Source organism: Gopherus evgoodei, chromosome 3, assembly GCF_007399415.2.
Source record: "Gopherus evgoodei ecotype Sinaloan lineage chromosome 3, rGopEvg1_v1.p, whole genome shotgun sequence".
Classification (NCBI taxonomy): Eukaryota; Metazoa; Chordata; order Testudines; family Testudinidae; genus Gopherus; species Gopherus evgoodei.
The window spans coordinates 93,895,468-93,913,366 of record NC_044324.1 but is presented as its reverse complement, the minus strand read 5'-3'; the positions used below and the strand labels follow the sequence as shown (position 1 = coordinate 93,913,366).

General features: G+C 44.5%; 2 protein-coding genes across 11 annotated transcripts in view; one reads left to right on the top strand and one right to left on the bottom strand.

The window, feature by feature from the left end:
- FIG4 (FIG4 phosphoinositide 5-phosphatase) overlaps nt 1–6,205 on the bottom strand; it is a 167,286-nt gene extending 161,081 nt beyond the window's left edge. For 3 of the 4 annotated variants that reach the window (XR_003999559.1, XR_003999560.1, XM_030556096.1), the window contains exon 1: nt 5,849–6,205. Coding sequence is in view for 2 of the 4 variants with exons in the window: in XM_030556096.1 (XP_030411956.1) it covers nt 5,849–5,917 (69 nt within the window). In the remaining 2 variants the exon portion in view is untranslated. The remainder of the gene's footprint in view (nt 1–5,848) is intronic. The other variant, XM_030556095.1, reaches the window with a different exon arrangement.
- Nucleotides 6,206–6,313: 108 nt separating this feature from the next.
- Nucleotides 6,314–17,899, top strand: part of AK9 (adenylate kinase 9) — a 253,414-nt gene continuing 241,828 nt past the window's right edge. For 6 of the 7 annotated variants that reach the window (XM_030556086.1, XM_030556085.1, XM_030556088.1 and 3 more), the window contains exons 1-2: nt 6,314–6,824; nt 8,965–9,093. In XM_030556086.1, the coding sequence (XP_030411946.1) occupies nt 8,977–9,093 (117 nt within the window). In that variant the 5' untranslated portion in view covers nt 6,314–6,824; nt 8,965–8,976. Of the gene's footprint in view, nt 6,825–8,964; nt 9,094–9,782; nt 9,856–17,899 lie in introns of those variants that run through there. The other variant, XM_030556087.1, reaches the window with a different exon arrangement.

Here is a 17,899-nt window from a genome sequence, read left to right as displayed (position 1 = left end):
AGTTATACTGACATAAGTTGGTAGCGTAGACTAAGCCTTAATATATACAATACTGAGCATCCAAAACTACAAGCATCAATAAGCTGAGAGTCAGTAGAAACCCACAAGACTTTTGTCTTAACAATATATAGCTATGCATTTGGATATGGAAGCCATTTTTCATGGCTTATTTTAAAGCTAGGAGCTGAATTAAAAAGCCAGTGCTCTCAAACAGCCTCTCTTTCTGTTAAGATTCCACAGACTCCTTTAGTTATGCATTATGTACGCAATGTACTCATTGGCTATCCATTTACCACTTCCTTGTTTTACAGTTACCTTAATATGTTCCCATAATCTCAGTCTATTTATTTATTTGACCACAAACAACACTGCCTGTTTCCCCCTTGTTTATCTAGATACATTCTAAAATATAATTAAGAAAAAAGCCGTGTCACATTTTCACACTATCATGAAGATGATAGGGAAACAAATTAAAATAAAATAAGATTTTTTTTTCATACAAATTAGCAGAGTGAGGAAGCAGAAAATGAGCTAACAAAGAACACAAAGCTCCTATGCCAACAAAGAAAATAGTAGACAAACAAGTCAAACCACAGAGGCATAAGAAAATGAACACAAGACAGAAATCAACACAAATCACAAGTGATATTTTGTCGTGGGGGGGGCGGGGAGAAAGACAGCAGACAACCTTAGATGACTTATTTACAACTGTGATTTTTAATTTTATTTTAACTACTCTGAGTAATGCACATTTCAGGTAACAAATTTATCATGTTTCTTTGGTTTGAAATGTGTGCACAATAACATTTGAGACTAAAAGCAAGAGAGAACTGAAACCAAATATGGATAAAAAAATGGTACAAATATAAGGTTTCAAAAAGCATCTGAGAACAGTGCAAGTTCTAACTCTACAAATATTTCTGATTCAAAAATTTCTAGTTACCTATATTTTCAGTCATGTCTATACAATAAAGTATGAATATCTTGCAAAGTTTAAAAGTAAAAAATGGAAAATAAAAATATATCAGAGAAAATCTTAGAGAAGTACTAATAGTGGCTGAAAACCTCCCTGCAGCTGAAACAAAGGCTTGCTTTAAAAAAACAATAAAAGATGGACCCTTGGACCTTAGAAAATGTTCTTGAAAAAAAATAAAATGGTAAAAATAAAAATCATACCTTTCTGAATTTGTGCATAGTACCGCACAAAATTTAGTAATCCTTTAGCACAGCTTTAACATGAACTTCAAAATTAACATTATGTCCCTCACTCAGATGAGCCACACAACCCTTTCTTATCAAAATCTTTTATCCCTTTCTTGCATAATTTACAGCTTTTATCATCAGTTTAATAGAAGTCCCAAAAACATTGCCATTTTTCAGCAGTGTTATATGAGAGATCATGAATCCCACCAAAATACCTTTTGGTCTGGCAGCAAGCAAACAGTGTTAGGATTGCCAGGGCCAGCTCCAGGGTTTTTGCCTCCCCAAGCAGCAAAAAAAACCACCCCACCACAATTGCGATCAACTCTACCGCTGCCACTTCAGTGGAAATTCGGCAGCTGGTCCTTCACTCCGAGAGGGAGTGAGGGATCCGTCGCTGAACTGCTGCCGAAGAGCTGTCGCAAGCAGTTGCTTGCTGGGCTGGGGCCTGGAGCAGGCCATGAGGATTCTGTATCTATTATTATAAGAAGCCCCGAAGATGACTTTGGTCTTGACTTCACTGCAACAATTAGCTCAAATTACTCCACATGAGCTAGCTCAAGGGAGAGCAGGCACACTGCACAACAATGCTGGAGCTACACAGTGATTATATTAGGCTTGGTCCACTAGATAGACGTATGTCAGTACAGTAGAACCTCAGAGTTATGAGCTGATCAGTCAACTACACACCTCATTTGGAACCGGAAATACACAATCAGGCAGCCACAGAAACAAGAAAAAAAGCAAATAGAGTACAGTACTATGTTAAATGTAAACTACTAAAAAAAGGGGGAAAGCAGTATTTTTCTTCTGCATAGTAATGTTTCAAAGCTGTATTAAGTCAATGTTAAGTTGTAAACTTTTGAAAGACCAGCCATAAAGTTTTGTTCAGAATTACCAACATTTCAGAGTTACGAAAACCTCCATTCTTGAGAGGTTCATAACTGAGTTCTACTGTATAATTTCTGTCGCTCAGGGCTGTGGAAAATCCACGCCCAAGTGACAGTTATATTGACCAAGCTCCCAGGCTTCTCCCATCAACACAGTGAATGCCTCTTGTGGAAGTGGAGAACCTGTGTCAAGGGGAGAAGCTCTCTGTTGATGTAGGTGGTGTCTTCACTAAGCGCTACAGCAGCACTGTTGCAGTACTGTATGTGTAAACAAGCCCTTAACAGCACAGAATAGCTGAATCACCACTGGATTACTAGCTCAATGAGCAGCAGTATTTGAGCCTCAATCCACACCCAATGATAAGCCAACATGCGTAAGTTCAAAGCACCACTTTACTCGAGCTAGCAATTTGTGTGGGAACAGAAGTCAGGTTGCGGCAACATTCAAGTTTTACCTTGTGCTACCACTGCAGTAAGGACAAGCCCTATGCTAGAAAAATGTGAGAAACTAATTGTTTTATTTACTTTGTGCAGCTGGTAGCAGAGAGATTTTCATAGTTTCCCCGATAGAGTCAGCCAATTTGTTTATATGCACCTTTCACAGAACAAAGGGGAATAGAAAACCTTTTTAAAGAAAGGAATATATAGTTGTAAAACCTCCAAAATTGGCAGTTGTGACTCCTCAGCAGGTTTAGAACCTAATACAAACTGGAAGTAGTTTCAAACTTACTAGATTTCAAGTTGATGCTGTCCCTTTAATAATTCAGTTTAAAATACACCCCAAACTAACTATTAACATATTACTCCAGAATTTATTTTCTGGATTTTAAATATCAGAATGGTTTTAGGATTATGCCCTTCTTCTGCAGAAACTAATGAAGGTTATCTGAGAGAAAGGAGTCTCTGCAATATCTGCCTTCAAAGGCTAGTGAAGGATATTTCCTCCCAAAAGGTTTCAATGAGACACGGTGGGTGAGCTAATATTTTTATTGGACCCACTTCTGTTGGAGAAAGAGACAAGATATCAAGCTACCTGGAGACCTCATGAAGAGCTCTGTATAGCTCAAATGCTTGTCTCTTTCACCAACAGAACCTGACCCCAAAAAAGATATTACCTCACCCACCTTGTTGCTCTAATATTCTGGGACCAACACTGCATATGAGGTTTTGATGAACTGACATGGACAATAGCAACACCTTCAGATTCACAGATTCAAAATAGAAGTATAATTAAAGCATTAGTCTATGAACAAAGATATCCTCTAGGTGCTATAGTCAAGTTTGTTGTTTTGCAAGTATCTAATCCCATGATAAAATAGAGCAAGTAACAGAAGCACCTCACTTAATGTTTGCCCTTACTGTTGTGGAATACTGTAGTGTTTTAAAGGTATCCTCCTTCAAAACTCACCTCAAATCTCTCTTTTGTCATCATGCCTGCTGACATGCCAAGATCACTGACTATTATGCTAACCAATAGCATCTCATCATTTCTTAGTACTCCCCTACCCATTATCTGTCCCTATCCACCTCTTAGCGCTTGTTTTATACCTAGACTGTATGCTCTGGGGCAGGGAGTATCTTCTTGTTCTGTGTTTGTGCAGTGCCTAACACAGGGGTTGGCAACTTCTCAGAAGTGGTGTGCCAAGTCTTGATTTATTCACTCTAATTTAAGGTTTTGCATGCTGGTAATACATTTTAATGTTTTTAGAAGGTCTCTTTCTATAAGTCTATATTATATAACTAAACTATTGTTGTATGTAAAGTAAACAAGGTTTTCAAAATGTTTAAGAAGCTTCATTTAAAATTAAATTAAAATGCTGATCTTATGCTGCCAGCCTGCTCAGTCCGCTGCCAGGCTGGGGTTCCATTCACCTAGGCCAGCAGCGGGCTGAGAGGAGCCTGCGGCCGAGACCCCAGACCTGGGGGCGGGAGGTTCAGGGGTCAGGGCAGAGGGTTGGGTGTGTGTGTGTGGGGTTCAGGGCAGAAGGCTGGGTTCAGGGGTCAGAGCAGAGGGCTGGGGAGGTGTGGGGGGTGCAGGGCAGAAGGTTGGGTGTGGGGGGATTCAATGGTCAGGGCACAGGGCAGTGCAGGGCAGAAGGCTGGGGGGGGGGGTTTCAAGGGTCAGGGAAGAGGGCTGGGTGTGTGGGGGTGGGGTCAGGGCAGAGGGCTGGGGTGCTTGGCTCGTAGAGGTGCTCCCAGCCCCCTGTCCTGATCGGTTCATGGCAGGGAGCTGGAAGGGATATGCCCTGTTCCATCCCCTTCCCCAAGGCCCTGTCCCTACCTCTTCTCTACCTCCTCTACGAGCTGCATGCATGCTTCTGCTCTTCCCCTCTCCAGGGCCATCAGCTGATCGGCACAAGGAAAGAGAGGGGAGGTGCAGGAAAGCACCATGGCAGAGGAGGGGGGAATCTTGGCTGCCGCAGGACCAAGCTTCTGCCTCCTGCCCCTGCAGGGGACAGCAGTGGGTGGCTGGGTAGGTGGGGGCTAAGTGGGGCTGGGGGCCAGGACCACAGCAGGGTGTCACTCAAAATCAGCTTGTGTGCTGTGTTTGGCATGCGTGCTGTAGGTTGCCAACCCCTGGCCTAGCACAACTGGGTCCTGGTCCACCACCGGGGCTCATAGGGTAGCGAACCCTCCCAGTTTCACCAGGAGTCTCCCAGAATTGGGGGAGGGCAAGGGGGTCTTTGCCGCTGCCCCCACCCTGGCACGGACTCTGCAGCTCCCATTGGCCAGGAACTGCAGCCAATGGGAGCTGCAGGGGCAATGCCTGCAGGCAGGGGCAGCAGGCAAAGTTCCCTGGCTCCCCCTCCCAGGGGCTGCAGGGACATGCCAGCCGCTTCTGGGAGCAGCACCAGAACAGACATGGAGCCTGCCTTAGCCCCACTGTGCCACTGACCAGAAGCTGCCTGAGATAAATGCCACCTGGCCAGAGTCTGCACCCCTCACTCTCTCCCACAGCCAACACCCAAACCCCCCTCCATACCCCTACCCCAACACTGAGCCCCCTCCTGCAGCCAACACCCCACCCTGAGCTCTCTCCCACATCCAAACTCCTTCCCACAGCCTGCACCCCACATCCCCTCCTGCACCTCAATCCCCCTCCTGCATCCAAATACCCTCCCAGAGCCCACACCCCCTCCTACACCCGAACTCCCTGCCCCTATCCCATTAAAGTGAATGAGAGTGGGGAAGAGCAAGTGAGGGATGGCGGGGGGTGGAGTGAGCAGGGTGGGGCCTCGGAGAAGAGGTGGAGCAGGAGGCAGGACCAGGGTGTTTTGGTTTATGTGATTAGACAGTTGGCAACCCTGGGAGCTCTTAGTGCTACAGCAATAAACAGAAATAATACTAATAAATGCTCTCAGCAGGGACACACATGTGCAGGTAGGTAGGCCAAGGGTGGGGGCTACTCCCCAAACCCAGGCCCTAACCTCACCCACACTCCCCTGCTCCCTGACGCGGGAGGAGGCTCATCTCCAGCCAGAGGCCTGGGGCTCGGCAGGCCCGTGGCAACTCGGCCGAGGAGGGGCGTCTGGGGCAGGACTTCGGGCAGAAGGTTGGCCTGGCTTGGGGGGACATGCCTGACCCATGACAACATCCCACCGCTAGTGAGCCTGTAACCCACTCCCGCAGAGGAAGGTGAACGACAGACTCCATGTTACCGCAGAAGCCGCTACGGCCTCGGCTCCGTTGTTCCCCAAACCAGACGCCCGCCCCCCCGGTACGCGGCAGGCAGGGGCGGAGCCGCCGCGGTTACTTACAGCTCTGGTCTCGTACAGCACCAGCTTCTGCACGCAGCGGATAATCGGCGCTGCCGCCGCGGCGGGCATGGCGGGCTCCGGGCCCGCTCCACGGCAACGGGGGAAGGGGACAGACGTTTAACGGGCGGGGAACGATCGAATTCCCGTAGCGAGCCGCGGCTCCCAAACGAGGCTATCGAGCCGCTCGGGGGTCTCCAGCACCAGGGAGAGCGGCAGGGTCCCCGCCTCTGGGGCAATAGCTGCCGGGGAAGGGCCGCGTGAGACCAGAGGCGGGTTGGAAGCTAAGGGGGCGGCGCACCCGGGCAGACCCTGCGGGGAGAGGGCGCTCCCGGTCACTTTCCCACTCTAGGAGCCGGAAGCGGGGCTGACAGAGCGCAGGCGCAGCCGGGGAGCGTATTAGATAGCGTCGGGCTAGCGCGCCCCCGTGACCCCGTCACGTGACGGAATGAGACCGCAGCCTTGGCGGCCATTTCAGGTGTGGGTGCCAGTAGCTCCAGCCTGTCAGAAGGAAGCGGTGACCACTGAGGCACAGACACCGGGCTCCTGCTGGGGGAGAGGGTGTCACTAGCTACGTAGGGGCAGGACCCCGTTCCCCCACGGTAGGGGTGTTTCCCCCCCTCACTAGGGACCGCTCCGACCTCCACAGCACCACGCTCAGGTGCCGTTTGCCCGCACGCCCTGTGCTACTCTCATGTTCACCGCTACGGAAAGACCCCGCGCCTGTAATTCTCTCAATAGCGGTTAGGCGCGCACCGCCGCCGCCTGCTTTAAAAATCTGCCCCTTGCACGCGGGCGGGTAGCGCGGCTCGCACGCTGATTGGGCACGGGGCGCGCTCAGTTTCGAAGCGAAGAGCACCGGGGGCGGGGCCCGCTGGTTGCCAAGGGTTACGAGGCTACACAAATTACTGCCGGGCAGTGAGCAGCGATCCCGGCGCTAGGGAGGCGGAGGGGCCGTTCCGTGCCTGCCCAGCGCACTGTAAGTAATATTGCCCCGGCCAGCATCCCCGACCCTACCGCCCCTCCCCCTCTCGGCAGCCCCTTCCTCCGGGTTGCGCGCGGAGGTGGCGCTGGGCACAGGCCTTACGGGGATGCCCCAGAGGGTTCCCCTCCCCCCAGTCACCGGCAGAGCCAGAGCTGCCCTGAGCGATGCCCCATGCGGACCCCGCCGCCCTGTCCCCCGCCAACGGCCCCAAGCCGGTCGCGTGACACCCGCCCCGCGCCTGGCTCTCCACCGGGAGGTTGGTTCGCGATTCCCAGACTCCAAGGCCAGAATCTTTTACAAATGTATCCGCGGGAGAGGAGAGGTTCAGAAACGCCATCGAAGTAATGTGTTAAACCTTCAGTGAGCGCTGGCTTCATTATTGATTAAATTAACTCAATCAAATAAGGAGCAGGTTGTTACTGTACAGGATTTCTCCGGCCACCCCAAGTGACCGTCAGCCTGTTTTGAAGGAGCTGGGACAAGTCACTGACAGTCTCATTAGATTTTATGACAGTCCCTTCCCCCCTCTCCCGGCACCCGCCCTGCAATAGGACGATTGAGTTCATGTACAGGCAAAAAAAACCAGACCATTTTCTCCCCAGACCCTTTATTTCCTGAGGATCTTGAATTTGCTACATTAACAACAAAGAACCAGACAGACTGCACTTCTCTTGCCAGAAGAGAAAACACCAATCTGGGTTGATGCCTTGTGGTATCTTCTTGTAGCAGCCTAGGCAGGGCATTGCTCTCTATTGCCCAATCAGCTTCTTGTCTCCTTTCTCCCTGTGTGAGTTGCAATCTCTGACCCTGCCATGTAATCTTCCACTTAGAGGGGAAAGCTAGAGTGAAGTTTGCCCTTTGCTGGAGGCACTTTGGTGAGTGCACCTCATCATAAGACTCTTCAAAGGAGAATATGAGGCCTGTTGCAGGATTGGAATGAGCTAGGACCTGCAGGAATATTATAGGGGAGGGGCAGAGATTTGTTTAACCTTAGAGACTCTAAGGTGCCACAAAGACTCCTCATTGTTGTTGCTGATACAGACTAACAGGGCTACCACCACTCTGAAACTTGTTTAATCTTGTGCACTATCAATCGTCCCAGTGTAAAGTTAAGCATGTAGTGTAGACATAGCCTAAGTCTTTGCAGGATCATGGCCCAACTGCAGAGGCAGAGAGTGAAGGTGTAAGGATACTGAAGACCATAACATAAGGGAAAGCGGGGATAAGAAAGGGGAGCAGTTGGATCTTGTTTGAGGATCACAGAGAAACAACTGCAGCCATGTTAAGAGTCAGGGATTGAAAAGGAGGAAGTCTATCAAAATCTGAAAAGAGGTAAAGGGGTGCTATTTCAGATCTGGAGAGAGGGCAACTTTAACCCTGACACCACGGGCTACTTAGGCATCTAAAAACTCTAGTTTTTTGCAGATAATGGGGGAGAGGCACAAGAAAAAATGATACTCAAAGGGGTGGGCTTAGCTCAAAAAGTTTGAAATCTCAGGGTGCAGGGGGGGGGTAGCTAGGTGCTAATGCAGAGAGGGGAGTAGCTTTGAGTGAAGGCAGTGGGTGGCTGGGAGGAGTGTAGCTCAAGATGCTGGAAGGGGCTGCATCAGAGAGGGTGCTGCTGGTGAGGGGGCCAGCATGTGTTCAGACCCTAGTTGGCAGAGTGAGGGCAGCTCACTGGGGGTGGGTGAGGGACACATTCTGCCAGCCCTGGTACTTGGGAAGGAGAAGGATACCCCAACATCAGTCCCTGCCTGCCTCTGTGCAGCAGATCAGGAGGCAGGCTCCTGGTCCCAAACAGCAGACAGCAGCGAAGCAGGAGGAGGAGGGGCAGCATCTTCCCTCCTGCTGCAAACTTCACCCAAATGTGGTACAAAACTTAGAAGATAGGTGCCCCCCTTTAAATGGCACCCCTGTATGGGCTTAATGAAGGTTCTGATAATCTCTTATTTTTCTGAAGTTATTTCCCATCCCTTGCATTGTATATGCTCAATAGTTATATTTGCCTCTGTCAATATCCATTGTTTACTAACATAATCAATTGTTATTCACTATGTTTTCTGTCTGCTTACTCACATGTAAACAATTATTTCTAGTGTTATATAAATAACAGTTTATTTGTTTCCTAATTTAGACTATTTTATTTATGGCTTCACCAGAGAAAAAACAAGATTATCCCTTTGTAGATATATTTGATGAAGATGAAGCTGAAAAATCCTTTCTGTTGTCTAAACCTACATGCTTAATTATCCTTGGAAAGCCAGTAAGACATCCAATTTCTATGTTTTAATTTGAACGTCTCATAGAAATTATTTTCCCTCAAATAGATTTGGTAAAGGTTTTACATTTTCTTTTTAAAAGTTAGTTTAATAATACAGTCAAAGCCACTCTAAGGCCTAATGTTGCATTTTTTTTTCATTCCAAAACAACTGTTGAGGTCAATAAGAATTTTAGGAATGAAGAACGAGGAGCCTAAATCCTGCATAGTGCTGAATGCCTTTCACTTTCATTAAGACCAGTAGGAAGTGAGGACACTCTTTGCAGTGTCACCTGCTGGCTCATTAAATGGACACAGATAATCAGGAAAACTGCTTTAATAAGATAAACCTAAAGGAATAGGTTTTTTTTTCCTATTATATAGCATGAGTGTTCTGTTACCTTAATATGATGATGACAATTGCTCAGCCTGTTTTGGTAGGGTTTGTTTTTTAGGGCCTAACTGACTTGTCGGTTACCATTAGAGGTGTTAGTACTGTGAGTAAAGGTCACAGATTTCTCAAAGATTTTCTTTTGCTTTCAAAATGGCAGCCAGTATGTTTTGTTTTATGTTCATCCTATTTTAATATTTAAAATGTTATAAATTACAAATTAAAACAAATATAAGTAATAGACAAACTTTCAATTGAATAAACTGAGTTACAGAAACATATGATAATATTGAATACTATTTAGATCTTCTTTGTTTAAATAAGACTGCCCTTTAATTGAGAAGAACTGGAATCCACCAAGGCATCCTGACTGAGAGGTCTGTATTGTGTTATTGTTGTAATTTAAGGGCTTCTCTTTTTCTTTTAAAGTTATGTGGCCTATTGGACTAAGATAAGTTAATGAGAAAGTTGCAAGGGCTTGTGTTGTTTTCCTTTGACCCACTAGAAGTTAAAAAGGAATGGCCTGCCCTGTTTTAACCAATAAAGGTTTCTCAAAAATTCTATCTTTATGCAAATGTGGAAGCAATTTTATATTTTCAAAGTTAACCCAGCCTTAGATGTCATTCAAAGAAAATGCTTTCTTTTATCCTTGGGCATTGAAGCACAGGAAGAATGGACATTCTCAGCATGAAATGCTGTCCTCAGTAAATTTTTATTTTTACTACCTGGTGCTGGCCTCATAAATTAATGCAACATTGAAGTTCAGAATGTAAATATGCAAAAGGCAGGAAATTCAAACATTAAGCTTTTATAGAAACACTAAGTAAACTGTATATATTTTTCATTTATATAACTTACTGGATAGAGCACCTTCACTATACTACAAGGCACTTCTTTTAAAGCTAAGAATAATATTCCATGGAAGGAAACAAAAGCTAAGCCAAATAAACACATTTTCAGCATGGTCAGACTCTGGCTAGGTCTATCAGTATAATAGTATAGTATCTGCTAGGGTGTGATTACTTACAACATTATTAAACTGGTAAAAAGCTCTAGTATAGACAGTTATATGCCTATTTTGTTCAGGAACAAGTTATACCAGAAAAAATAACTCTTTTGTTGATATAAGCTGTGCCTCTACTAGTGGGTGTTTGCCAGTAGACCTATACCATCAAACCTTTTCTAGGGTAGGCAAAGCCTCAGTTGGAACCAAGTACGGATTTTTGGCCAGATTGGCAAGCTCCACCATGGTTTAGGTGGTCTCACTAGCCTGCATCTGCTCATTATCAGGACTTTCCTTTCTATGTGAGGAAACCTTCTGCATGACACTAGGAAGGTATTCAAGCCTTGAAACAGAAAGACTTGAATCCAGTAATATAGCAGGGTTCTGATAGGTCCCCCTACAATTTTGAGGGATATTTTATCAGAAGAAGAGGAGTTAGTGGAGCAACCTGAAGAGCTGGATCCTGACTCTGGGAAGATAACCTCTCTAGAGGAAAGTGTAGGGTTGACGTCAGCTTCATAGCCATCAGAAAATGTGGTGTTGTTCCATGAGTTAGTTGATAGGATGACAAAGGCACTGGACATTCTGTTGGTTCCCATTGAGGTATCCTTGTATTTGACATTCTAGGAGCAGCTATCAGATAAGAGGTTACACTTCTATTGAATGGGTTATTGCAACCACCCAAGTTGATTTGTGCAACACCTTCATCATCTCATCCTATGTTTAAAAAAAAAAAAAAAGCTGATAAATTGTACCACTTTCCCTGTATGGGTCTTTCACATGTTTCACACATACTTCTCAAATTCATTAGTGGCGGAAGATGCATTTCATAGATCTAAGAGCACTCATTCCACTCCTTCTTGGATATGTTTAGGAGAAAAAACTTTTCCTCTGCTACTCTAGGTATGCGAGTGGCAAATTATCAGATTATTTCCCTGAGGACTATGGGAGATTATTGAATGCTCTTTTAATGAAAGGGTGAAGTGTGGCCAAGCATAAACTGAGTTCAGCTGTCAATTTATCAGATATTTCAGCCACGGCTATAGCTTCAGCTGTTTCTTTGAGGCATCAAGCCTGGTTGAGATCAGTGGGTCTTATGAGATGAGGATGAGAACTGAAGATCTCTCATTTGAAGGATACTGTCTATTTAGGGTAAAAACTGATAGGTTTTAGAGAAAATGAAAAATGTGAAATCTATGGCTAGATCTTCTGGTGTTTTTCAGCGAACAAAAAGGTTGTCATCAGTTCCATTATTTAGAAATCAGAAACAGTATCTACCATCTTCATCTGCATCTTACTTCTACCAAAGGAGGAATTATTATCAGCCCCAGAATCAGGGGTCAGCATTAACAGCAGTGGAAGAGGTCCTTCAAACTTTGCAGCAAAGGGAAATCTATGGCTTTATCTTTTTCTGGGCTTCAGTCAAGGTCTCAGCTTTGACATGATGACAGAGGAGCTACAGACCACTCTGATACCTGTATTGTTCCATTCAGGGATCACCTGTCCCACTTTTACCACCAATGACAGTCTGTAACATCAGACAGATGGATTCTATATATTATTTCAAGTGGTTGCTCAGTACAGTTCAAGAACTTTTCTTTTCCAACCTTCTCCCCCTACCCTTTATCCCCTTTCAGGGATTCATAGCATAAAGACCTTTTGAGAGCAAAGTTTCTCTCTCTTCTGAAATCAGGAGCAATATTGGAGGTGCCTCTCGAGTACAAGAGGGGAGGGAGGTTTGTTCACATTTCTTCATGATTCTGAAAAAGGATGGGGGTCTCCATCCCCATCTTGAATCTCAGAAAATTACATTGGTTTTGAAAGAGGTTTCATTTCCTTACCTCTGTACCCATTTCCATACCTCTGTAGCTCTATTATCCCCTCCCTTTCTCTTCAGGATTGTTTTGCAGCTCTAGATCAAAAGGGCAGGTGTTTCCATATTTCAGTAAGGCCATTTCATCAGAAATATAGTAACTGTGTTTTATGGTAGGAGAGGAACATTTTCAATACATAGTCCTTCTTTTTGGTCTGTTCACTGTCCTGAGGGCTTTTTCACAGTGCCTTTCTGCAGAAGCAACATATCTTAGAAAACAAGGGATTTTCATATCCTCCTGCCTAGACAATTGGTTGTAAAAGAAAGCATTTTCAAAAGAGAAGATTTTTTTCTAGATGTAAATAAATTGGTCAAAATCACTTCTATGTCCAATATAGAGGATCCCTTTTATAGGGGCTGCATTGAACTCAGTTGTAGGCAAAGACTTCATTCCTGAAGATAAGTTTACAAAAATATGGTTGTCTAAACCTCTGTTCCATCATTCTCAAGAGCAGACTATATCTTTTTTTTTTTAATGATAATGGGATTGTTAGCATCAATCACATAGGCAACCCCAGAAGCTTGTCTCCAAATAAGGGTGTTGTAATACTGGCTGTCAAGAATTACAAGCTTGGTGTGAAGAGTATGCATTAGAAGTCGATCATTCCCCAGAGGGTATTACTAGCACTGATGTTGTAAACACAAGATCAAAACATCATGAAGGACATATCATTAATTCTTCCTGTGCTTTTGGTAATAGTCACTTTGGATGCATCCACTTTAGAATGGGATGGGGAGACTCATTTAAACAGTTTGCTGTTAATGGGTCATTGGTCACCAATAGAAAAGAAATTACATATCAGTGTATTAGATCTGAGGGTCATCGGGTGGGCCTGAAGATCATTCTTACCTCAGATCAGGCACAGAGCGGTTCAGGTGGTAATAGACAATATTACAGCCTTATATTACCAGAATAAACAAGGAGGACATTCCCTTCAAGTGTGCACAGATGCAACAAGTCTTTGAGAATGAAAGTAGGACATTCACGCAGTGGCAATTCATGTGCCAGGGGGAAATAACACCGTTGCAGATTACTTGAGCAGGTTAACAGCTCAGAATCATCAGTGGTCCCTGAAGGAGGTAGGGGTAGCAGAGCTTCTCTGTTTGGGAGTGTCAACTGCTCTTAGTGCGGTCTTTCTAGGGATCCCAGCTTTTTCCTAACTGGTCCCCTTCAATTCATCTGCAGTTTTATCGGTCCATAAACTGTTAACTTAAATTGAGTCTATCAGCCCTGAAACTTCAGGGCCTACAGTCTGCTTATTGGTTTCACAGAGGCATCCTAGCATGGGGCTATTGCTCCACTGTCCCAGGGCTTTTTGCTTCTCTTTCCCTCTCTGTTCCCCATCTTGTATAGATGGCTTTGTTTTCTTTATTGGTCCCAGCTGTGGGTGCATGTCTTCACAATTGGCAGTTCTGGCCGCTGTGTTGGGGTGTGATCAGCCTGACCATCTCCTCTCCCTTCTGCTTATGTATACCCCATTCCTATTTGCCTGAAGAGCAACACTCAAACCTTAATTTGCCTCACCTCACTGCTTGTGTGATACAACTCTGGGATTGCTAGAACAGTCTTATTCATTCAATGTACAGAAGGATCTTGTTAATTCAAAAGAGTCTACACACAATGTTATGATTATAAATGTTAAAGATTTGTATTGTGGGTTAGCATAAATGAGGTGATCCATATACTATGCCTATTAGTTGTATTTTAGAATATTTATTATATCTCAAAAGGTCAGGTCTCTGTCTTCTGTTAAGTTCCACCTGTCGTCAATTTCAGCATACCATGTTCCTATAGATAGTAAATTGGTATTTATTCGTGATGTATTTAAGAGATTCTTAAAATGTCTTAATAATCTATATCTGCTGGTGAATAACCTGTACCAGCTTAGCATTTAAATGTAGTGCAATTAATATAGTGTTCATCTGAACCTATGGAAGATTGTACATTCTTTAATTTTTTCTGTTAAGACAGCAGTCATAATAGCCATCACCTCAGCAAGGCTTATAATCAAGTTAGAAGCCTGAATGGCAGAATGGTCAACTAGGAGGTGTTCTATTACCCCCACAATCAAAACACTTTCCAAACATTTACACACCACATAGACTTTAGGTAGTGGTATGAGGAATCTGCTTTCACCCATCCCCACAATCTCTGCCATTTGGCCAGGTAGCATACTGGCCTTTGGGACCGCACTCTATTTAACCAGAGAGATCTGGGCCTGTGTATCTCTCTGCCCAACGTATTCCCTGCTATCAATTTGGACAGCCTTAACATGCTCCATATCTGGTTCTGCAGAGGCTAATCTCACAAAACCGATGTGATAGGTTTCAATTGCTTGGGGGTTTTCTGTGTTGAGGACAGCAGAACTAATATGAGCTATTGGTTGCCTGCTTCCTCCTAGCACAGGGCATTTATTCCTCAGATGATCAGTGGAATTACACTGATAGCACATTTTGGGCTCTTCTGCTTTTACTGGAGATTTGGGATGAGGGTTAGAGGAATGTTTTGGGGTAAGTGAATGTTTAGGCTCCCAGCCCCTTTCTCTCTTCCCAGGGGTAAAATGGGATCCTCCCTTCCCACCAGTTTTAAACCCCTCTTTCTGTGGCCTGCCCTCAGTAGACGCCTGGCATCAGCTAAAAAAGCCATCTCATCCACAGACTTTATATCTTTATCCCATAGACACTGCTTTACATCAGCCTTACATATGCTTCGGAACTGCACTTGAGCGACAAGATCCAACATTCCCTCAAAACTCACAACCTCTTTACTCCTCACCTATTTTCCCAACAAATCTTTCATTTTGCTTACATATTCCCCATTACTCATACCAATATCCTTCCTAAGATTCCTAAATTTAACTCTATATGTTTCAGGGGTAATCTGAAAACTTCACAAAACAATATCTTTAAATTTACAATAGTCTAAAGCAGGGGTAGGTAACCTATGGCACGCGTGCCGAAGGCGGCACGTGAGCTGATTTTCAGTGGCACTCACAATGCCTGGGTCCTGGCCACTGGTCTGAGGGGCTCTGCATTTTAATTTAATTTTAAATGAAGCTTCTTAAACATTTTTAAAACCTTATTTACTTTACATACAACAATAGTTTAGTTATATATTATAGACTTATAGAAAGAGACCTTCTAAAAACATTAAAATGTATTACTGGCACGCAAAACCTTAAATGAGAGTGAATAAATAAAGACTCGGCGCACCACTTCTGAAAGGTTGCCGATCCCTGGTCTAAAGCATCTTCAATAGGCAGTCCATTGAATACATTTCAAGCTTTACCTGTTAATTTCACAACCAAGGTAGGAACTCTTATCATCAGGGATTTCATATATTACACACAGCCTTTTGAAAGTAGACGGATATTCAGCAATATCCTCCTTCTCACTGTTTGCAGGACATGTGGTACCACTTGTGGATTTTTGAAGTGATGGGACTCGTTGGGGTTGGGGGCCTCTGGTTCTGGTTCTGCTTCTGCTTCTGTAGCAGGTCCAGCTGGTGTCTTCTCTCTCTCTTTCTTTTTCTTTTATTTCCAGTTCTTATTCCAGTTGCAGTAATCTCTGGTGCTCCCTCTCCTTTTCTGCATCTTCCAGTCTGGCCAGCTCTAGTTTTGTAGCTGCCTCACTGGTAGTCATTTTTCTGCTTTCTTGTGCTTATTTCCCTCATCCGAAATAAACAAAGAGTAAATAACAAAACTGTGACTTCCTCCTGACTGTCCTTAGCCACTGCACTTAAGACTCACTTAAAATCACAAATATCAGTGCTCAAAGTGTGAACTTCAGTCGGAGTAACAAGCTGTACATACACCCTGCTCGCTGTGCCACTGTGACGTTACCCTCTGGTGTTATCCGGACTGGTGCTCTGCTAGGTCACTCCAATCCTTGATTCTGGAAGCCAGCCTTACCCTGCTCTGCGGTGAGAACCCCCATTCCTGGGCTGTTCACACATAGCCTCTGACATGTAAGCTGCTTCTTGGATTGTGCAACTGAGTGAGACTAGCCAATATCTCTGGTTCCAGACACAACCTTAGGAACCTCCCTCTTGCAGTGTCCAGTTATGTCAGCTGGATGCTGCAAGCTTGTATGAATTTGTCAATTTAACAAATAAATTGATAGGTACCAGGCTCATTATTCCAAGGGGAGCCTCTGACACACTTCAAACCAAATGAACTGCTTCAGGTGAATAATCAAACAAATTTATTAACTATAAAGATAGATTTCAAGTGATTATAAGTCAAAGCACAAGAAGTCAGATTTGGTCAAATGAAATAAAAGCAAAACACATTCTAAGCTGATCTTAACACTTTCAGTGCCCTTAAACTTAGAAGCTTCTCACCACAGGCTGGCTAGTTGCTCTTCAGCCAGGTTCTCCCCTTTCATCAGCACTTCAGTCACTTGGTGATGATGCCTGTAGATGGAGGAGGAAGAGCATGGCAAACGTCTCTCCCTTTTATCGTGTTCTTTCTTCCCTCTTGGTTTACCCCCCCGCCCTCACACTTCAGGGTCAGGTGAGCATTACCTCATTGTAGTCCCTAACTGACCAAGGGAAGGGTGATGACTCATTTAAGAGTCCACCAGATTATTTTGTTGCTGCCTAGGCCAGTGTCGTTTGTTTCTGTGAGGCTGGGCTGGGTTTGTCCCATAAATGCCTTGGTGAGGTGTGAACTGCCTCTCCGCTCTTGGGGAGTTTTTGCCTGGTTTTGTTTAAAGTCATGAGGACACATTTTCAGCCTCATAACTATATACATGAAATTACAACCTATAACATTACTAGAGCAACAATTACTATAACAGCAATGCTCAGTGCATCATGAGCCTTCTGAAGACACCCGACATGACAAACTTAGCCTTGGATACCACACAATCATTTTATAGGGATGAACATGGCGGTGTAGGGTGTTTCCATGCGGTACAGAACGTCACAATGCCTATGATGATTTTCATCTTGATCAGTCTATAAATTTACCAGTGTTTTTCCCAAATCTCACAGCCAGGATAGTGAGGCTAAATTACATACTTTGGGTGCTAGAAGGGTGGAGCTTACTATTTATGAAGCATTTTAGACAATCACCAATCTTTATCTTTTGTAAGGAGAAAAACCAAGGCAAAATGAAAACACTTTGTCAATGTGCAAACACTTTTTAAATGGGGCTGTGTATTAAAGAGGCATACAAGCTAGGGTATCCCTGTTCCTGAATAGGTTAGGCCACATCCTGCTGGAGTACAGGTAGCCTCTATGGGGTTTACAAGACACTTCTCTAATAAAGCATCTTACAATACAGAAAGTTCAATTAACACTTTCACTATACACCACTCATTAGACTTAGGGCTCAAAGATTTCTATAGCACCCTAATGTGTTGGGCATTAATTGGCCTGTGTAGACCTTGCTGATGCATTTTAACTTAGTGCTTTTTAGAACAGTATTGTGTTAAAGCACACTAGGCAACCTTTAGTGCATACCAGCAGCACCTACATTGACCATTTAACAGGCAACACATTAGTGTGGTTTAGAAATCACACCCACGTAGAACACATTCC